Below are 22,374 nucleotides of genomic sequence, written 5' to 3' on the forward strand. Positions count from 1 at the left end.
TAAGTACCAGAATAGAACACTATAGTGAATAAGGGTGAGGTAAATGATTTTTCTTAAGTGAAGAAAAAAAAAAAAAAAAAAAACAGTTTCTTGATCTCGAAATAACAGTAATAAAAAACGCATGGCTCTTATGAGCCTCCGTACACCGGTGCCCCGGATGCGCAGCATCGATAAGTGCGCCTGCGCAGTCCTCAAATCTACACATCATACGGCTCGTCAACACAGACCTGCTGACGTTTGTTAGGATGTTATACAGATCAGCTTTGTCTGCTAGCGGCACCCTCACTCACACACTCATTTAAACTCACAGCTCCGTTTCATTTTCACAGGCCTGCTCAGTTATGAACATGACGCCGTTTTTAACGAGTTTTATTTATCTGGCGTTGTTATGCAGTTGGATAAGCTGTGATAATGATACAGAAGAGGATGAGCACGCCAAACACACATACACGGTGGAGATGTTTAATGATGCCGTCTCTACTGCTCCACACTTCGTCATGTTCTACGCGCCCTGGTAAAACTGAACACCTTCAACAAACATTTTCATTATATTAAGATATACATAAAGTGATAAATGTGTTGAGGTCCGCGTCGTTGTGTTAGTTCTGGGTTGAATTGCTGCGATGTTTGAAGTGACTAAGTCCATTAGCCACTTTAATCTACGCTCATGTTAAAAAAAAAAAAAAAAAAAAAAAAATGGAATGAATGAAGTGGATGTAAAGGTTCTAATTCAAGATGATATAGATACACAATGCACAGATTTTTGATATAGAGTGATGATGATAATGGACTTTGGTGAAAAGTTTAAATTCCTGCAGTCATAAAGTTTTAGTGTACGTGGCAGAGCATGAACAGCCATGACATCAGAAATCACTTCCTCTTACAAAAAAAGTACCATGGTGTTTTAAAAATGTGCATTGGTAATACTAGGGTTCATTTTTGGGTGGTATTATGGTAATATCATGTTGTTGTTTTTTAGTTCTTTTTTTTTTTTTTTTTTTCTCAATTTCACTAACAAATACAAGGCCATGCCTCTCAGAAAACACACACACACACACACACACACACACACACACACACACAAAAAAACACCAAAAATACATTTTTGTTTTGATCATGTTTGTTAGTGCCATTGAATTCTTTGAAGTGCTTTGGAGTATATAAATTCTATGATGCTTGCATTTTGGTACCATTGTATATGTATAGTACCATAGTTTTACCATGCTATACCCTCACTTTACTATGGTACCCCCTCAGTACACCATACTGTATGAGCATTGATCATGTTAATATCATACCATGCTGTTGTTGGCTTCTTCTGGACGTAAGATTACCATGCTTTTGAGAAACGTACAACGGTATTACCATGTTATTCTTTACAGCACCTTTGATGGTATTTAATCCGAAAAGCCACATTACTTTTTCTTTTTTCTTTTTTTTATACACATTACAGACACAATCATTGATTCCAAACTATAAACAGCAATAAACAGCTTGTCCTTCATTTTAATTAATGGTGTTTGGCAAGTACTATTACTATTGCTTTCTTCTTCCCAAAATTAATTAATTTTTTACCACAAGCTTGTTGCATAAGGCTTTAGGCATCCAATTGGAAGGTACTACTAAACATTTTCTTGATTTTATCAATATTCTATTCTCTTGGTGTTCTTCCGTCTGTGTTCTGTATTTTATTGTACTTTATTGTATGTACATTTAAATTATAAATATATTTGTTTTAACTTGAGTGATTCACACGCAAGGCAAATTCCTTTTACTTGACCAGTGAACTTAAAACTTTAGCAGATTTAAAAAGTTACTTTAGTTATGGCCCATTGCTCTCTCATGTTGTGAAACTTTTGTAAAATGTGACAGAATAATATGTAATGTAATATTAAATAGTATGCTAAGTGTTTGAATGTATTTGTTCTGTGCAGGTGTGGTCATTGTCAGAGGCTGCAGGGTACGTGGAATGAGCTGGCAGAGAAATATAACAATATGGAGGATCCACCAGTGTATGTTGTGAAAGTCGACTGCACAAAAGACACTAAGTTTTGCTCCAGTGAACATGGGATCCGTGGATACCCAACGTAAGCATTATTGCACCTTTAGTACTGTATGTTATTACACATCATGGTCCTCGAACAAAAAAATAAATTTTGAGATGTTACACCCACAGAATGAGAGTAAAAATTATTCAGATGTTGTGTAGTCTACTTTGAACTTTACACTGAATTAACACTGAACTGACTTCAGCTGAATTGACACTTTTTTTTTTTTTTTTTTTTTTTTTTTTTTTTTTTTTTTAAAGAGCTGCTTTACAGCAGAATTGAATTCTGTTTGCTTTGACCATTATTTCCTGTTTATCACTGTTAAAGGGTTAGTTTAACCAAAAATGAAAATTCTGTCATTTACTCACCCTCATGTTCTTCCAAACCCGTAAGATTTTTGGTCATCTTCGGAAAACAAATGAAGATATTTTAATGAAATAAAATGACCGTCTACGCAACTACCACTTTGACGCTTCAAAAAGTTCATAAAGAGATCATAAAACTAATCCATGTGAATTGAGCGGTTTAATCCAAATTTTCTGAAGAGACAGAATCTCTTTATATGATGAACAGATTTAATTTAGGCTTTTATTCACATATAAACATTTATCAACGTACACATCAGATTTGGTAAACGGAAGCTCAAGCATGCTTGCTTGACGTGTGAGAACCAGTGAGGTTTATTCTCGTGTGTTAAGCAGCACGTTTGAGCTTCCATAAGAACCAATGAAGTTTGTTCTTGCGCATCAAGCAAGTACGGTTGAGCTTCTGTTTATGATTGCTGATCAGCATTTATTGTTTATACCTTTAAGCTGCTTTGAAACAATCTGCATTGTATAAAGCGCTATATAAATAAAGGTGACATGATGTGTGTGTGTGTGTGAGAGAGATGTTTATATGCATGATTTATAATCACCTGACTTGACGGTCATGTGCTTCAGGTAAAAGTTAAATAAGGTTTGATTACTCCTTGACTGATTAACTTTGTTGTGTTACAGTCTGAAGCTGTTTAAACCTGAGCAGGAGGCTGTGAAGTACCAGGGCCCAAGAGACCTGCAGGCCCTGGAGAGCTGGATGCTGAAAACCCTGCAGGAGGAACCTGAAGTAAGATCACAAAACTGATAACTGTCGCTCACATGAGATCACAGCAATAGCAAATGACAATGATTCAATTAATTCAATTTTAATTCATTTTAATTAATTAATTTAAGCATCCTTGTTAGCACACCTGCCTTCCATGCCAGAGACGCTGGTTCGAGTCTTGCTTGGAGCGGTGCGAGTAGAACCGTAGAGGTTACATTGGTGCCATGACCCAGATGGGGTTGAGTGTAATGGGAGCCAGCTAGTAAGAGCTGTGTGAGTAAACCTCACTCCTCTGGCCTCAATAGGTGGCGTGCACTAGTGACTGACTCTAGAGGCTGGGGTCTTTAGCGTCCTTGTTAGCGCGGCCACCTCCCATGCCGGAAACGCCAGTTTGAATCCCACTCGGTGCGGTGGGAGTATAACCAGAGGGGTTAGAATAAACAGAATGGTACTTGTTCTCTGGTGTGTTATTGTTATAGTTACCTTTATAGTCATAGTTCTTGGTGTAAACTGGCCATAATTCTAAAATGTCACACTATTACAACACTTGTTCTTATTTTGTCTTTATTTTCCAGGAGCCCCAGAGTGAACCTGAGCCACCCAAAGTTCCTGAACCCAAACAGGGCCTGTATGAACTCACAGCCACAAACTTCAAATCACACATCTCTAAAGGTAGTAGCCCACAACAAGTCTGTATATACACCCTTTAAAAAAAGATTATATATTTAGAGTGTATCCTTACAGTTGCATTACAAATTGTAATGGTATATCTTACAGTATTATATTAGTCAAAAGGATAATTCACTCAAAAAAATGAACATTCTGTCATAATCTTTATTTGTGCTCTAAAGATAAACAAAATAATTTTCTGTCCATTCATTGATAGACATAAAAATAATCCACATCATTCAGGCTGTTTTGGAAGCTCAAATGTGCGTTCTTGATGTACAAGAACCAATTCGGTTTGTTCTTGAGCGTGACCCGCATGTTTGAGCTTCCTTTGACTATGTTTGTTGTGGCTATGTATGTAATTTGATCAATGTTTATATGTGAATAAAATTGCTTTATATTCATCATATAAAGCAATTGTATCACTTCCAAGACTTTGATTAAACAGCTTGATTCACATGGATTAATTTTACTATGCTTTTATATCCTTTTTTAATTTAAGTTTTAGTTACCTGGACCTTCCACTGAGGGACAGAAACCTTTAAGGTTTCATTAAATAATATCCTAATTTGTGTTTCAAAGATTAACTGAAGTTTTATGGGTTTGGAATGACATAAGGGTGAGAAAATGATGACAGAATTTATGATGTTATGATGCCACTACATTGCATCAACTTTTTTAAATAATGAATAGTGGTTGTATTACATTATGTAGAAAGGATTTTGCATTTGTCCCTTTTATATATTATCACATTTTCTGCCCTTTACAACTATATGACTGTGAAGGTACAAATTCGTCACCTGGAGAGTAAAGCATTCAAACAAAGGTCTCTATTTCCCTGCCAATAGATAACCAGCACACATGGAATGTGAAATTATGAAAACGTTATTACGCTATATATTTTATCTCAAGTTATCTAGTAATCAGAAACAACTGGTTAGTCACTCTCTTCTTTTCTTAGCATTTAAAATATAAGTTTTGATGATGCATGATCAGTATTTCTTATACAGTTTTAATTCTTATACAATTTTGATTTATATTATATATTTTTCAAACATTTTGCATGGCTTTAGAAGGTAATATCACCTGGTTTTCCAAAGATTCATTGAAAAATCATCAGGATTTTAATTGGGCTTCTGTTGTTCCGAATAATTTTCTTTTTATGACGATTACTTTGGCAGTAAAGATAAATTATGGTCTTGGCTTTGGTACAGTTTCAGCCCTTTTCTCACCCCTTTTATGCTACTTGTTCCGTCCGTTAAACAAATAACTGATTCCTGTTTTGAGGAGAGGCAGGAAATGATGCTCTGGCTTTGACAGAGCTTTTTATGTTTCCCACTTTCAGATATTGGAAGCACAAGTCAAGTCACCTTTATTTATATAGCGCTTTTTACAATACAGATTGTTTCAAAGCAGCTTTGCAGTGATAACAAGAAAATAATGCAACAAAGTTTGTTTTGGCTGTACAGCAGCTCTAGAAGAAAATAGTGTCATTGTCCAGCTTTAGTGTTGATTAAGTTCAGTGTTGATTAAGTTCCAGTTTGTAAAAATCATTAATTTAGTTTATCTATACAGCAGCTTTGGAGAAAACAGTGATGTCGTCATCCAGCTCAGTTCAGTTCGCATACAATAGCGTCAGTACAGTCAGATCAATAATTTTTGTTGAATATTAAGTGTTCCCAACTAAGCAAGCCAGAGGTGACTGGAGAATGGAGAAAAAAAAACCTTGGGTCACCAGGCTCAGTCGGGGGGCCAGTTTTCCTCTGCCCAACAAACCAACACTGTATAATTGATTCATAAAAGATGTTGCTAAAACTAATGTGGTGCTCACCAAGTTTTTCTTTTACATCATTTACTGTGCAGTCATTTGTGTAATGCTTAAGTCGATATACTTCCACATTCAGGACTGTACTGTGTATACATTATGCATTTCAGTTGAAAAATAGCTCTGTAACATAATATGGTTGTGGGTGGCATGACTGTTGAGTAGGGGGAGGAAGGTATCAGTTGAATTTTAGTGATTCTGATCAAGCCCAGTTTTGATTCCAATAAGGTAAAAAAAAAATGTAAGTCTATTTTGCTGTATGTCTTTTTGCAAAACATTTTGTTGCTATTCTACTTGAGACATGGATCTTGCTTCATGGATTTTGAGTTTGTAACCCTGCCGTTGTCCTCTGCAGGTTCTCACTTTGTGAAGTTTTATGCACCGTGGTGTGGGCACTGCAAAGCCATGGCTCCAACATGGGAACAGCTCGCCACCAGCTTTGAGCATTCAGACAGCATCAAGATCGGCAAGGTGAGAGAGGCCATCATGGTTTCAATCTTTTTTTTCTACATTGTAAATTGCTGTTTTCTGATTATTTTTATTTTTTATTTTTTTTGCATGCTAAAGGTGGATTGCACACAGCATTATGAAGTGTGTTCAGAAAATCAGGTTCGTGGTTATCCCACGTTGCTGTTCTTCAGTGATGGAGAGAAGGTAAGGACTTCTAGTATGGCTTAATTTCTTAAGATGTACATTAATGTGTATGAATATTACTATTCAAAAGGTTTTTTTTTTTTTTTTTTTTTTTTTTTTTTTTTTAAGAGGTATCTTTTAAATATACCAAGGCTGCATTTATTTGTTTAAAAATACAGTAAAAACAGTAATATTGTGAAATTATTTATTTTTAAAATTACTGTTCCATTTTTATATATTTTAAATTATTTATTTCCATGATGGCAAAGCTGAATTTTCAACAGCCATTACTCCAGTCTTCAGTGTCACACGGTCCTTCAGAAATCAATATAATATGCTTTCTAACCTTTCTAATTAAAAATGCTGAAAACCGTTTGTGGATTTTTTTTTTTTTTTTTTTTTTTTTTTTTTCAGAATTCTTTGAATATAAAGTTTTAAAGTACAGCATTTATTTAAAGGTGAAGTATGTAGTTTCTGCGACACTAGTAGCACCTAGCTGATTTACAAAATAAAGCATATATTGCAAACGCCCCTTTCGTGCATCGTGCCTCCCCCAACTCAAACATCACAATCACAGCTCTTACAGGTGCTTGTAAAGGCATGTCTCAACAGGTTACTAGGCTACTTTCAATAAAAGGACCAACATATTAGGAATACTTTTAGCTGTGTTGCTATGTGTCATGAGTAAGCAATTGAGTAGGTGAACACTCTGTCTAGAGCGACCGCGAATGTCTGTTAAGCTTTTTTTTTTTTTTTTTTGTGACATGACGCACCAATTTTGAGGCTGTCTACACTGGACACATCAAAGTAAACATTATAAACTGAATGGTTGCGTGATGATGTTGTATTGAAGCAATGCATTCATCGCAATGCCCCGTTCGTTTTGATGTTCATGACCTGTTTAATCTTTGAAGGAACTTGGCCTGCACTTCTGTATCCGAAGCTAAATGTATTTGTATGTAATGCCTCAGTCATGGTCCCACACTAGCTAAACACCCTCTGGCTCTGCCTGCTACAGTAGCCATGCCCCAAACTCAAGAGATGAGCCGACCTCTCTCAATGTTATGATGGTCCCTGGAGGGCTCAATGTTTACACTTTTGGGGGAAATTAACCCATAAATGGCATTCTAATAGTTGTCATTGAACAATAAACTGGGCTAAGAGAATTAATTTTAACATAAAAATATTGTACATACTTCATTCTTTTTAATGATTTTCTTTTGAAATATGATATTAATCATATCATATAATAAAATATTTATTGTTATTACTGTAAATCTATATTAATTATGGGATCTCCTTCAATGCTTTCAGAATTTTGTTTCTGTATTTTTACAATATATTTTTTAAAGTAACATATTTTAATGACAGTATATTTATTGAACAAAAATAAATTATTTTATTTATCAGAATAAACAGAAAATAGTACAAACTTTGCTAAAGTGATTCTTTTGAACAAGTATTAACCTAGACATTATTAAAAACATATTATTTTAGATAAAGTATTTCTACTTTTGCTCCATGCTGGGGAGCCTACTACGCCCTCCTCATTTTTTAACAAAATGAACCACTTTTATGATTTGTTTTCACACAAAATCTGTTGCTCCATCAATGTTCAATACAAACATTTTTTTTTTGTCAATCATATACTTCGAGAGTAGTGAAAAACACATTAGCCCCGTTGTACCATATATATATATATATATATATATATATATATATATATATATATAATTAGATTTTTATATATATATATAATTAGATTTTTATATATATATTAGTTTTTTTTATGTTCTTTTTTATGTTCTTAAGCAGTTCCCCTTTTTTTTTTTTTTTTTTTTTTTTTTTTTTTTTTTTTTTTTTCCCAGATTTTCAGATATTCAGTTACTTTCCTGCGATTTCTACGATTTTTACCTGATAACAAATAAGCTATTATTTAAAAAATAATCCCATGGACTTGTGTTGGAGTCACTCACTCCATATTTAGAGACCAGGGCCCTTATTTATCAACAGTGCGTAGAAAAGGTTCTATATTTTGTCCTATGAATAAAATTTAGAATGTGCCTAAGTACAAGAAAATCCGCATTTATCAAATGTGTGCATGCAGTGCTTACGCACATTAGTAAGCAATCATCGTTGATAAATCCCACATGTGCGTAAGTACCCTGCTCGTTCACGTTCACAGTCATAGCATTCGGAAACGCCTCCAATTAACCATATATGGTGACAACACTTCCCTTTAACAATCACGTGATTTGTATTTTTTTTTTTCTCACCGCAGTAATGACAGGGAGGACTCTGTGCTCTAGCCAAGCAGATTGGCACGATCTTGGAAAACGCGCTCTCTGCCAAATCTTCCAATAACGCAAGATAAGCCATTGCACTGGGACAAACATTTTTCACAGCTGTCTTTCATAGGGTTTGACACCAATTACGCACCATGTTTAAAACTAGACAAATTATAAATTGAGTGTTTTATAATTATAGGAAACGCAGGACATATGTGGATTGCTTACTGTGACACTCTTAAATGCTTTTTATGTGTAGTGTCGCTATTCTACAACTAGATTCTCTGCGTAAGCATGCTCGGAGGTGTGCTTATATTTACACACATTTCTACGTATAAGTACAAGTTGGTGAATCCCACACTTTGCGTGAAACTGTTCTTACGCACTCATTACGCACAAATCTGTCCGTACGCACCGTTGATAAATGAGGGCCCAGAATGTCACATATCACTTAGCAATGCCCTCAAAACCTTGACAATTACAGTTTACACCAAACAATAATAAGCTGTGCACATGATGTATGTTTTCAGATCGATCAGTACAGAGGGAAGCGCGATCTGGACTCGTTTAAAGAGTTTGTGGATAATCACGTGAAAGCTGCTGAATCTAAAGATGAACCTGTGATTGAGAAGGAGCATGCTCATGAAATCCCACCCAGCGCTGAACCTGATGAACAAGAGGTGTGTGTCTGTTTTAGTTTTCGCACAATACTAGTTTTGTTTGCAGTTTTCCTGCTTGGCACCACAGAGATTTGATTCGTTTGTATGTGCGGGCAGATGTTTGAACAGCGAGCTGCAGACTTTGGCCCGTAGACACAAATCTGCATCTTGAAACCGAGGTAGTAATTATGGGCAGAGCAGCTATTTCCTCCTGCTGATGCAAATGTGCATGTGTGCGTGCGCTTGGGTTGGTGGGCCGGAGTGGAAGGGGTGGGCGGGGAACTTAAAGAGCTGTTATTTTGTTTTGTTAATTGGCTTTCCTGTCTAAGCTTGTCTATTATAAAGGGATTCTGGCCGGCTGGAATTGTTGGATGGCTAAAGAGCTTCCCTTAAGAGCTCTGTTTCACAGTTTTCATTTTTTTCAGATTGAGGATAATTTTAAAAGATTGTAAAACGTTAAACTTGTTGATGCCTTTGAGATGAGACCTTACTCTTGTGTTGTAATTAAGGAAACTTGCCAGTGAGAGGTATTTAAACTTCAGCAGGATATGGATAACCTGTAGAGATTTCTCTAGGGTTTATACTATGCCTCGTAACACGTATTTTGTGCTATTAGTGTAACTTATTAGTTGACAAGGAACACAATATAAGTTAAATGCATACAAAATATGCTGCCACTAAAACATGTTTCATTTTGTGTCTCTCAGTCTAATGTTCTGGTCTTGACTGAGAGCAACTTTGATGAGACAGTTGCCAAAGGACTCTCCTTCATCAAGTTCTATGCCCCATGGTAAGTGTTAGAAGGGTCTCATTTGACATTTCAACTGGTATCCTATCAGTGGTCTGGTTTAGTGGCTGGTGGGGCTGGCTGATTTGAAAAGGAAAAAAAAAAAAAGTTAATTTATAGCAGTTGTTGTTTCTGATATAAAACCTAAGCAGCATCCAAATTTATATACTATTATAGTGTTTTTTTTGTTTTGTTTTTTTACTCTTTGTGTAAGATTTATATTTTATTTCAGTTCTGGTTTATTTCAAGTTAACAATTTTAAATGTTGCCTTAGCAACTAACTAAAATAAGTTTTTCATCTAATATTTTAATTTCAGCTTGATTTTCAATTAACACAATTGTTTAATAGCTATAGTTAATGACGATAACCCGGAACTGTATCGACACTGTACTAATCTTCATACGCTTTATAGTTGTGCAGTAAGACTGTATCATGATGTAGCCTTTGGTTTAAATTCAGTTAGCAAATATGGCAATAGAGTTTAGAAGCGATTAGAGCTAAAGGATTAATCATTAAAAGATCGCGGTCTTGATTCAAACACCCATGCGATCTTATTCCTAAATGACAATGATTTGGCCATGTCTATTAAATCTTTGACAAGTTTGATTACAGCATTCAGATCTGTATAGGTATGAACAAATGTTCATGTATCACAGAAGTACTGGGAAGTTTATTGTTCGGATAAAAGCACTGATGTCTACAGTATCAAGTCTTTTGAAAGTAACTTGACTCTTCAAATAAAGATTTTCATTACAACTTTACACCAGTAGGTAGAGACAAGTGACTGTTAAAAAATGTATTTGTCATTGAATCATTCAAGAGATTTGTTCGAAAACCCTTCATCCAGTAATGAAACAAGTGAAGTCTTTATGAGAGAGTAATTGGCTGTGTTTACACTGGCACAAAAAACTTTTTTTTTTTTTTTTTTTGGCTCACATCTGTCACAGATCGGAATTAGTTGCACACGTGTAAACATAAAAATTCGCACGAGATCCGATTTTGTTTTTTGTTTTTCGCATCCGATCTGAGCCACTTCCAAATGTGGTTTTAAATCCGATACATATCTGATCTCTGGACATGCAACCTACGTCTAAACACGCATATCTGATTCCCATTGGAATTCCAAGCCACCACAAGGCAAGGGCGACACATTTGCTTACTAAAAGATAGCTTTAATGTTGTATTATGAAGCAGATGTGTCTGTGTGCACTCGCACAAAAATTCGCAGCTTTATTATTGAGGTAGAAACTTTATATGTCTATTTTTTCCTTGAAAGAAATTGCACACGCGCACACACACATTCAGCAACTGAATTTCAACCTCTGCCCAGTTAATTTAAAAAAGACCGCCATGTGTTTTTTATTTTTGTTATATTTTAATAAACCAAAAGCTTCACTGGGTAGGCTACTCTCTCATGTACGCTCTCTCCTTCGCTCGCTCTCTCTTTATCATTCATTCAAATAAATGTAATATTACCTGCTACTTTATTTCCCTTCAGAATTCTAGATTTAATGACTGTAGATTAAATAAACGCAAATTACCTTTATTTTCCAGTCTATATTCGTTCAGTCAGAATTTGCGATGCAAAACATCCATGACACTGACAGCTGTTAACTTCTCCATTCTGGCAGGTAATCGTGACCACCCGACGTGAAATATATAAATAATTTTAATAGCACGGCCATTCAAAACCCGAGGGTCTGCCATGTGCATGCAAAGCTATCAATGACAATCATTTTGGGTGGGAATTAATGTAAACACAGATATCAGATACCAATCGCGTCTAAAGTGAATGTAAACACACTGGCCAAAAAATCGGATACGGTCAAAAGATCGGATCTGTGCATTAAGACTTGCAGTGTAAATGCAGCCATGGAATCATTCATTCAAACCGATGTGTATAATTTTTTTTTTTTTTTTTTTTTTTAAATACCATTTTGTCAGAACCTCTAGTAAATTACATGTTATCTTATTTAGTTGTCTCTTCAGAATCATAGGAGAATCGTGATTCCGGTTTTAAACAAGAAAAAGCTTTCAATGATTTATGCCAATGAAAATAGTTAAAAAATAAAAATAAAAAAAATGCCAAAGCAGGATCAAGTGGATTGATACTAACAGTGAAACATTTGGCACTGTTATAGAAAAATCACTTTTCTTGGCATGCCGTTTATCAAAATAAATTAGAGGACCAGAACTCACTGTTCTATATAGGGATGAATGGGTACATTCCTAAAAATGAATTCTTAGTAAGTGTGTTTCTTACAGTTAAAATATCCAAGTAATATTACAAATGAAAGTCATCCATAAGCAAAACATCCCAAGATATTGTTAGATAAGAGTTGTTTTCAGAGAATGTATTTTTGTTTATACCATGGTCTCTCTGAATTAGCTGAAAGTTGTGTATTAAAACTGTTGAACAGTTACATTCACATATACATTCTTAGAGTTTTGGTTAACAGGTTTTTTTTTTAATTTATTATTTTTAATAAACTTTTAATAACTAGATTACATACAACTAGATAACATTTTAAAACTGCACAATTGCTGTTTGTTTCAATGGGTGGTTCCTCTAATTGAACTTAACTTTTTTTTTTTTTTCTTTTAGAGATGAATCAAATGTTGTCAAAAGACTAAACATTATTGAGATTATTTTTGTTGAGCTCTATTGCCAAGCCCCGCCCAATGACAGACACGTGTATGTTTGTGTGTGTATATTTCCATGCACGCACACATGTACACAGTGTGCTTCCCTCCCCTATCTGTTCCTCTGATCATCTTAGCGCTTCCTTAGTGGGTGATTAAAAGACCCGCCTGTCCCTGATTGGCTGAGCTCTTCCTCTGTCGTTCAGTGACTCACGCGATGTGTCCGTGTGTTTAAGGTGCGGTCACTGCAAGAACCTGGCCCCTACCTGGGAGGATCTATCTAAAAAGGAGTTTCCTGGTCTGACTGATGTGAAGATTGCTAAAGTGGACTGCACAGTGGAGAGAACACTCTGCAACAGATTCTCTGTGAGTCCCGCTCATACAGTCTGGAACACAAAGTCATGGGCCTGCTGGGGGAGGGATTGTGGATGTTTGAGGGATGGGGTCGACATAACTTCATATTAGTGGTAGAAAGTCATCTTTTGAATGAGGACATTCTTTAGCCAGTTTCAAAATCTTGTGTGCAGTCTATCAGGAATATTTCTATACAGGTTTCAGTTCCATTCCCACTGTAAAAACAAATTCCCGTAAAATTTACGGTAAAAATTTGCAGCTGTGGTTGCTAGAATTTTACCGTAAAAAATACAGTAGCAACGTTTTAGGTTTTATGGGACAGCACTTAGTTTACTGTCTATTTTACAGTTCAAAACCGTATAATTTAAAAGTTTTTATTGTAATAATTATAGTTCATTACGGTTTATTTTACACACTGTAAAAAAAAAAAAATCTGTTAAATTTATGGTGTAAAAACTTATTTTATGAACTGATATAATGTTAATTTACCAACCTATTGAAGTACTAATATCTGTTTTGTACCTTTTGTAATACACTGGCAACCACCAAACACAGTGGTGATGAGTCACATGATGTATCAAAAATCACAAGCAGCTTTTCCAAAAGCTGAGAATAACAATACTAATATATAGAAGGTGCACACAGTGTCATTCACACAAACACTAAACACCGTCATGGTAACACACATGAAATTTTAAAAATGAGATAAACATTAATTTAACATTAGATGTAACATAAAACCCTAATGCACATAACTGATTAGAAAAGACTAAGAAAATCTAAGAAGAAACAGAGTTCTTTCAACGAAAATACATCAAATGTGAAGTGTCACGCAGGGAATAGTGGGAATGTCAATTTACGGTTTTTCACTGTAAATTATACAAGGACTTGTTATTTTTCACTTCCAGAAACTGTAAATTTAACGGTATTTACCGTAAAATTAAATTAAATGTACCATTAGATCTGTTACAGTTATTCACCTTATATAGTACGGAAACTTTATGTAAACTAGGGGTGCAACGGTTCAAATTGCTCACGGTTCAGTTCGTATCACAGTTTTAGTGTCACGGTTCGGTATGTGCTATGTTCAGGGAAAATAGGACTACTGTCAAATAAAAATAAAGAAAATAAGAATAAATAATCAAACTACAAGCAACATCACAAATAAATACAATAGAGGAAATATCCAAATAAAATAAACAGTGTTTTTCAGGTATCTAACAGTAGTTTTCAGGTACAGAAAATGGATAAAGTAATCAAATATAAAATAACACTGCATATTATCTTCACTGTATAAATTAAATAAAGATGAATCATTATTGAAGTTACAAAAGCTATTCAGTCAATAGCAGTGAGTGATTTCTTTGTCATTTGTTGTTTGATTTAACGTTAAAAACACAGGGAGCAGGAATAGTTTTTTTTCCTTTAAGACATGCACGATCCAGTACATATACTGTTACACATGCGTTGTCTTATTTATTATACGTTCACTTAAGACATAACCGACTATGTTTGCTAGGATACTCGCCAAGACAGGCATGTTGACATAATTTTTGTATGAATTTGTCCGCTGAAGCGCAAGACTTGAAAGAGAACTCAGTATTTGCGCGCTGTCTGAAATAAGCGTGTGCGCGCTTCTGATGAGCGCACACACAAATCTTCTCACAGTGCGCGCGAGTTCTCTTTCACGTCTTGCTCTTGAATGTTTAAATTAGCACGGCTTAAATGAGTTTAGTTCAAACACAGATAGCAACATGTGCTGTTCAGGTCTCACCTGCACTCGCGCGCTATCAACACCCGGGTGATGACGGCGTAAATAACTGGACATTAGAGCATACGGCACTCGCATTGAACAAAGTTTACAAAGAGTGACTGTTTTGTCCATGCTTTTTGATTATCGTTGTTGTAACGTTTTGGGAAGCCAGAATTCGCATCCATCGACTGAAACATACATTATCTGAACTCTGTCTGTTTTCCACATTGCTATTTTAAACAAACCATATTAGCCTATAGATGCGTCATCATTTGAGATGGACCGCGGTGCAAGTGCGTGCCGAACCATAAGTGGAGAACGGTACGGTTCGATTTATTTTTTTATTTTTTTACCGAGAACTGTTGCACCCCTAATGTAAACCAATTAACTCTTTTTTACAGTAGCATTTTTACAGTCTTTTCGTTAAAGTCACAATGTCAAATGTCCTTTTTAGTTATTATATTTGGTCAACCTATCCTGTTTTTTTTTAAAGGGTTAGTTCACCCAAAAATGAAATTTGTGTCATAAATAACTCACCCTCATGTTGTTCCACACCCGTAATACCTTAGTTCATCTTTGGAACACAAATTAAGATATTTTTGATGAAATCCAAGGTTGTTGTTTTTTTTTTTTATCCCCCATAGAAAGCAACGTAATTACCGTCTTTCAAGGTTTAGAAAGGTATTAAAGACATTGTTAAAATAGTCAACGTGACTACAGTGGTTCAACCTTAATTTTATGAAGTGACGAGAATACTTTTTTGCGCAAAAAGAAAACAAAAATAACGACTTTTATTCAACACTTTCTTCTGTACCCTGTCAGACTCGTACACATTTGACGCAGTGAACACAGTTCAGCGCTTCTGTGTTTACGTCCGAACGCCGGCTCAGTATTGGCCGGCACCTGCGTCAGCATCACACGCATGCGTCGTGCTGCTCGTGAACAGGCATCGGCCAATAAAAAAATTTCATTTTCGGGTGCTGTTGATTGCCATTAATATAGCCATTGGTGCTGATATGGCGTCAAATCATAAATAATCATTTTTGGGTGAACTAAACTGAAAACTGAAAAAACTGGGCAGCTCACTACATTTTTGAACAGAGCAGTTGTCTTAGATCCATTTTTAAATGGACATCTAAATGAATGTAAATTTATTGAATTGATCATTGTTCTCTGTAGGTGCGCGGATACCCAACACTCCTGATGTTCCGGGCGGGGGAACAGGGGGAGGAGCATAATGGAGGGCGGGACTTAGAGAGCTTACACAGTTTTGTCATGAAGCAAGCAAGAGATGAGCTGTAACTCCTCCCTCATTTTCCATCACACAGTTCCTCTACAAGACAACACTAGTATCTACATTTACTATACTGTCAGAAGGACTGCTTTTTCTTCATTTCTGTCCCACACCTGCTGAAGTGAGGACAATCTTCCACATGATAAAATATGAATGTACATTATTTCATTTCAACCAGTTGATGAGATTATTAGTAAATACAACCATACACCTTTGATTTTGCCCTTCCTCTTTGAAAGTAACAGTTGTGCATAAGAGAAAATGACACCTCATTTCAGATCATTACATTGTTTTAGGTGCATATTTTGTCAATTATATGAGGAAATTCAGCTTAGTTTATGAATATCTACTAAGACTAAACAAATTACCTCAGGGAGACCATCTAAAGAAAAGAATGACATGTACCTGTTGTCTTTTCCCTTTTTCTCAATTCAATGTAAAATACTATGATACAAACAGCACTTTGAACCCTGTACATGGTCTTTCAGTTGGAGTTTCAATGTGTTTTTGTTGTGATCTTGTGAATTGGTTGTACTGTTCAGAGGTTAAAGTAAAATAAACCAGACTAAGGTAGTTTATTAGACCAGTTGGGAGACCAGCTTAAATCAGCCAAGATCAAGCTGGTTTGGATGGTTGGCCATCAAACCTGGCCAGTCTTACCAGCTTGATGACCAGCAAACCAGCCTTGTTTAAGCTGTTTTCCTCAGAAAGGTGGCCATTTGCTTAACTACTTTGGTTAATTTTGTCTTCTAAATCTTTTTAGTGCTCTCAGAGGCATGTGGGTTAGACACATTTCTAGATAAGTTCCCATTTATATAAAGCATTTTTGGTAATTTTCTAACTGATCAGAAAAGTGAAGCAATGCAGAATAGATAATATTTGTTGTATAGTGACAGTTTATGGAAAAATGGTTTAATTTGAATTACAGTACAGGTTGTGAACGGTAAAGTTGCGGTACAGTAAAAATGTTTTTTTTTTTTTTTTCTTAGAAAAGTTTGTTCTGCAGATGTATATGGAAGCTTGTTTCTGCCACTGAATAAAAAAAATAATTGTGACTTTTTTTCTCACAATTGCGAGTTAACATCTCACAATTCTGACTTTTTTCCCTCAGAATTACGTGATATAAAGTCACAATTGCGAGTTATGTCAGAATTGTGATATAAACACGCAATTGCGAGTTATGAAGAACAATTCTGAGGGGGAAAAAAGATTGAAAAATATAAAAAAAAAATATAGAAAATGATACAAAAATTTAAAAGATAATTGCAACTTTTTTTTTTTCTCAATTGCGAGTTTATATCTCACAATTCTGACTTTATAGCTCACTTTTGCTTGTTATAAAGCCAGAATTGTGAGATATAAACTGTCTGAATTGTGTGAAGTCTCAATTACCTTTATTTTTTTATTCCAGGGTGGAAACAAGCTTCCATAGATGTGACTATTTAGCTCATGTCATTTTTCTTTTGATTAGATTTGGGTTTTTTTGACAATTTGAGTCATTTCTCGTTTTTGTCTCTGTAATGCAGCCTTGATGGCTTTTACATGCAGTCAACCACTTTGTGATGGTGAAATTCAGATACTTCGTTGCCTGGTGTCATTGCTTGAAGAACGCTGATAGTACTTGTATGTGTGCTCTGATGCTCTCCAGTGGTTTCATTGATTTAAACAAATGTAATTTTTCCTTTTAAATGTTCCCACACTGAGATGTTTATTTTTCTCTTTTACTGGATCTGAAAGAGAAGGAAGGGAAAAGCAATCAGAGAAACCGCATATATTCAGTGAAGTCTTTATGGGAGGCACATGGTCAAGGCCGACCTCGGTGAAAAACGCAGTATTTTTGTCCTGTGTGAGAGGGGTACACACACTGCCTGGGGCTTTTTGTACAAAAAGAGGCACATTGACAAAATTCATAATAAAATGTCTTTTTCCAAAAATAGCCGTTTTAATTTTTTGCTTTACTCTTGTTATATGATCTCTGTGGTATATGATTCATAAAAGGAGCAATAAATAAACAGTAAAATGTACAAGTATTTACACACAAGCATCCAAATATGGTTGAGACATGTAAACAGCAGTTTATAGGAGGTATGTGATATAATTAGGTATCATAAAAAATGACAATATTTGGAAAATTATTGCTTTTACTACTCTCAGCTGCCTGTTAACAGATTGTTTCAACAGAACAATTCTTGGGGGAAACGTGTTATGATTTGGGGCCAGATTTGGATGCAGCTGAGTAGGAATGCCTACTGGCAACCAACAGTAAAAACCAATGCCATCCAGTGATTTGATCACTGTCACTGTGATCTAAGCAGTCCAGGTTTGGCTGGTTGGCATAGGGTTCTATTGGCCTCTATAGCAGTGAGATTAATGGGAATGCAAACAGCATTAAAATTAGCATATTTATGAAGTGTTCCACTCATGTCAGTGGAAGAATGATGACTTTCTGGAACCATAAACATAACCAAATATTGTGAAGTTATTTGGTTCCAGTATTGGTATAAAAAATGGAAACGGTTATAGGTTCACAACCTACTAAATAGGGCAAAACAAAAGATATCGCTACAATGATGAAAATACACATATGTAGCCTGTCCAGAGAGAGCTTTGTACCATTCAACGGCTCACAGTAAAAAAAAAAAAAAAAAAAAAAGATGGATAGCTGCATAGTAAAAGTTTGACAATAAATATTGACATGAAGTGGTGGAAAATCTACAGCCCATGTGATGAAGTTAGCATAGAATATGGTTTTGTTGCTGAAAAACCTTAAATTATCCGTAGGTCCTTGTGTCTTGTGGGAGGTTTTGGATGCAAGCCATCCGAGGTGCAGGTGTTCCAGGGAAATTATAGATCTGTGGTGTCGGACGGCATCAAAAACAGTTCCATTCTTGGAACGGCAACATAATGGTTCCGTTCTTTGAGTTCTGTTGAAGTATATAACCACTCGCTCTGACTCACCAATGCAAACCACAGGTACTGCAGAGCAAATATTGAGAAACTTAAAATAATTTGATTTTTTTGAGATCTAAAATAGAGTCCTGTGGGTTCAAGTGACTTCATCAAAAATACACAAAACAGTCGAAAGTTTCCTGTTCTGATTTCTGTGCTTCAGGACAGCTTCAGATGTTAAAGAGGTCATGTCATATAAGGAACCAAAGTTTCTTTTGAAATAAAAGAGCTACTGTAACTTTCAGAACTCAAATCGTCTATTTATATTAGAGAGGAAGTTCCTGAAAGTTGCAAAAACAACTTGTTCTGGAACTATGAAACATCAGACAGATAAAGACTGTAGAACAAGATGTCTAAAGGCACAGCAGCAAACTAAACATCCCGTTTAATTCCAAGGGGCAACGAGACCATGGAAAATAGTATTAGAACAGCTAATTTGGCTCTTTTGGTGAAGCTTTTGTAGCATTTTAAGTGGACCTCAAAAAATGAAGATATTGTATATTATGTATGATGTGACCCCTTTAAAGATTTGGTAACTGCATTTTAGCTCATAATTGACATTTTCTTTGTGTCTTTGTTTTAGAATGTAGACATCGGGTTCATTTTCTGTTCATACTGTAGATTCAGATGTACATCCTCTTGGCAGTTTGAAGGATCTGAAATGTCATATGGGAAATGGGTGTGTATGTGAAGATGAGAAGCAGCAAACCTGAATCCACTGTTGAGACATTGTCTTACATTTGTTCATAGCACTTGTCTTATTTCATTTTGTCAGTCCTTGCACACATTTGTCTGTGTGTCTGCGGTGCAGCGGTTGGGCAGGAGGGTACATGTCCCCTGTGTCAGTGGCAGCCACATGAGCGCACCACCATGTTCTTGTATTTTTTCAGAATGACATTGGAGTTGTCGTCATAGTAGAGCACGGAGATCGCGTGTAGTTTGGTAGGAGCACAACATGGCTTTGGAACGTTCGCTGGATTCATCAGATGGACCTGAAAAGGGGAGCAAGATTTATTTTATTTTTTTTTTATAAACTTACTGCTGTGAAGTAAACTTTTAAAAATACTTGTTCTGTTAGGGCTGGTATTTATTTCATGAAGAAGGACTCACCAGTGTCTGTACTATAGCATGATTAGTAGCATTCATATGGGCGTTTAGGGGAAAAGAGCATTCTCCATCACAGTAGTTTGCTGCGTAGCCCTCAGGTGCAATAATCCAGTCCTGACAAAAGACATATTTAAAATTAAAATTGCTGCCTACACTAATCTTAAACTAGAATCAACACACATTTATAATCATCAGTTATTTTATATGCAAATGCATGTCCTTCATCTTTACCTGCCAGCCCAGTTCTCTGAAGCTTACATACAGTTCATGCTTTCTGCAGGCAGTCTTCTGATCACTGCTGTTGTAATCTGCCATTCACAGAGAAGAGAGACATTAATACATGCTAGGTTACAGTATAACATACTACACATTTAGCTTTATACTTTAATGGTGAATTTGTCTTAAATGGATCCCTAGAAAAAAGTGTGTTTAATTGTATTGAATGTGCAGTTGTAGTTTACCTCCAATCTTAAAAGTATATTTTTAAAAATATATTTTCACTATACTTAAAGGATTAGTTCACTTCAGAATTAAAATTTCCTGATAATTAACCCACCCATCATCCAAGATGTTTGTCTTTCTTTCTTCAGTCGAAACGAAATTAAGGTTTTTGAGGAAAACATTCCAGGATTTTTCTCCATATAGTGGACTTCACCAGGGTACAACGGGTTGAAGGTCCAAATTGCAGTTTCAGTGCAGCTTCAAAAGGCTCTACACGATCCCAGCCGAGGAATAAGGGTCTTGTCTAGTGAAACGATCAGTCATTTAAAATATATATATATATATATATATATATATATATATATATATATATATATATATATATATTTAATATATTCTTTTTAACCACAAATGCTTGTCTTGCACTAGCTCTTTGAAGCGTCACGCATTGTGTAATGACGTTGGAAAGGTCACGCATGACGGAGACAGAAGTACCGATCCAGTGTCTACAAAGCGAATGTGCAAAGACTGAGGGGCCATTTACACGACACTGTTTTCAACTAAAAACGGGAAACTTTTTATGCGTTTTGGCCGTTCATTTACATGACAACGGCGTTTTGGTGGCCTGAAAACACAAACTTTTGAAAACGGGTTTCAAAGTGCAAGTTTTTGAAAATGGTCTCCGTGTAAACAACAAAAACGTGAATCTGTGAATCATGCACATGCGTATTACATGTTCAGTCTATAGTGTTTCATCGCCATCTAATGGCCTGCCAGCAGAATACAGCGTTTTTAGTCCTTTTCACGGATTTGTATGAATGGAGATCGTTTTGACAATGGTGTCGTCTGTACGCGGAAAACCCAAAGGAAAAACGTCTCCCATTTTAAGCATATCGTCGTGTAAACGTACCCTGAGTCAAACGCCTTTTACAAAAAAAAGGTAAAACAACGATGTCGGACGTTTTTTTGACCCTACTATGTCACATGTGACCTTTCCAACATGATTACGTAATGCATGGCATATCTCAGAGCTAGTGCAAGACGAGCATTTGTGGTTAAAAAAGTATATAAATTGTTATTTTTTTTAGAAAATTGTTTCGCTAGACAAGACCCTTATTCCTCGGCTGGGATCGTGTAGAGCCCTTTGAAGCTGCATTGAAACTGCAATTTGGACCTTCAACCCGTTGTACCCCGGTGAAGTCCACTATATGAAGAAAAATCCTGGAATGTTTTCCTCAAAAAAATTTATTTTCGACTGAAAAAAGAAAGACAAAAAACATTTTGGATGACATGCGGATGAGTAAATTATCAGGAAATTTTAATTCTGAAGTGAGATAATCCTTTAAAGAGAGTCCACTTTCATGTTTCTTAACAAAATTATTTACAATTTTAAAAAGCGCACTTTGTAATAATGTCAAATTAAAGTTTTTTTTTAAAGTTCATTTTAAATCATGATGTTTTGATAATCTTTTGTTGTGCTTTAAACAAAGACACTAATTTTGATGTGCTAACACAAAAGCACACCTGAAATGAACCATTCTGAGTAGAGTATGACTGAATTTGGAATCCAAATTGCAGAATGAGAGTCACTTTTGACCTTCATTGCATCTTTATTCCATACAGTGAAAATAAATGGTGAATGAGGCTTTATTTTTAGCCTTACATTTCCTTTCATGCTCCATGTGCGGCAGAAAGTCATACAGATTTGGAACATGAGGGCAAGTAAGGCCAGTCTTGCCAATCACATGAAAGGTCTTTGGTGCACTTTTAACCAATTTCAACCAAATGAAATTCTTCATTTAAAGTTTGTCTCAATACCAAGAATAAAGACAATATTTGA

At 35.6% G+C, this 22,374-nt stretch overlaps 2 protein-coding genes across 2 annotated transcripts in view; one reads left to right on the forward strand and one right to left on the reverse strand.

Moving 5' to 3' along the window:
- The first annotated feature begins 224 nt into the window (after window positions 1–224).
- txndc5 (thioredoxin domain containing 5) lies at window positions 225–17,971 on the forward strand. Its single transcript, XM_051883011.1, has 10 exons — window positions 225–514; window positions 1,935–2,087; window positions 3,047–3,152; window positions 3,707–3,803; window positions 5,981–6,096; window positions 6,193–6,279; window positions 9,077–9,226; window positions 9,913–9,995; window positions 12,873–13,002; window positions 15,923–17,971. The coding sequence occupies exons 1-10, from the start codon at window positions 342–344 to the stop codon at window positions 16,043–16,045; spliced, it is 1,218 nt and encodes a 405-aa protein (XP_051738971.1). The 5' UTR covers window positions 225–341; the 3' UTR covers window positions 16,046–17,971.
- bmp6 (bone morphogenetic protein 6) overlaps window positions 16,883–22,374 on the reverse strand; it is a 53,787-nt gene continuing 48,295 nt past the window's right edge. Inside the window, exons 5-7 of the mRNA XM_051883010.1 lie at window positions 20,325–20,401; window positions 20,097–20,207; window positions 16,883–19,978 (exon numbers count right to left, since the gene is read on the reverse strand). Of these exons, the coding sequence (XP_051738970.1) occupies window positions 19,829–19,978; window positions 20,097–20,207; window positions 20,325–20,401 (338 nt within the window). The 3' untranslated portion in view covers window positions 16,883–19,828. The remainder of the gene's footprint in view (window positions 19,979–20,096; window positions 20,208–20,324; window positions 20,402–22,374) is intronic.

This window comes from Ctenopharyngodon idella, chromosome 23 (assembly GCF_019924925.1).
Source record: "Ctenopharyngodon idella isolate HZGC_01 chromosome 23, HZGC01, whole genome shotgun sequence".
Taxonomy (NCBI): domain Eukaryota; kingdom Metazoa; phylum Chordata; class Actinopteri; order Cypriniformes; family Xenocyprididae; genus Ctenopharyngodon; species Ctenopharyngodon idella.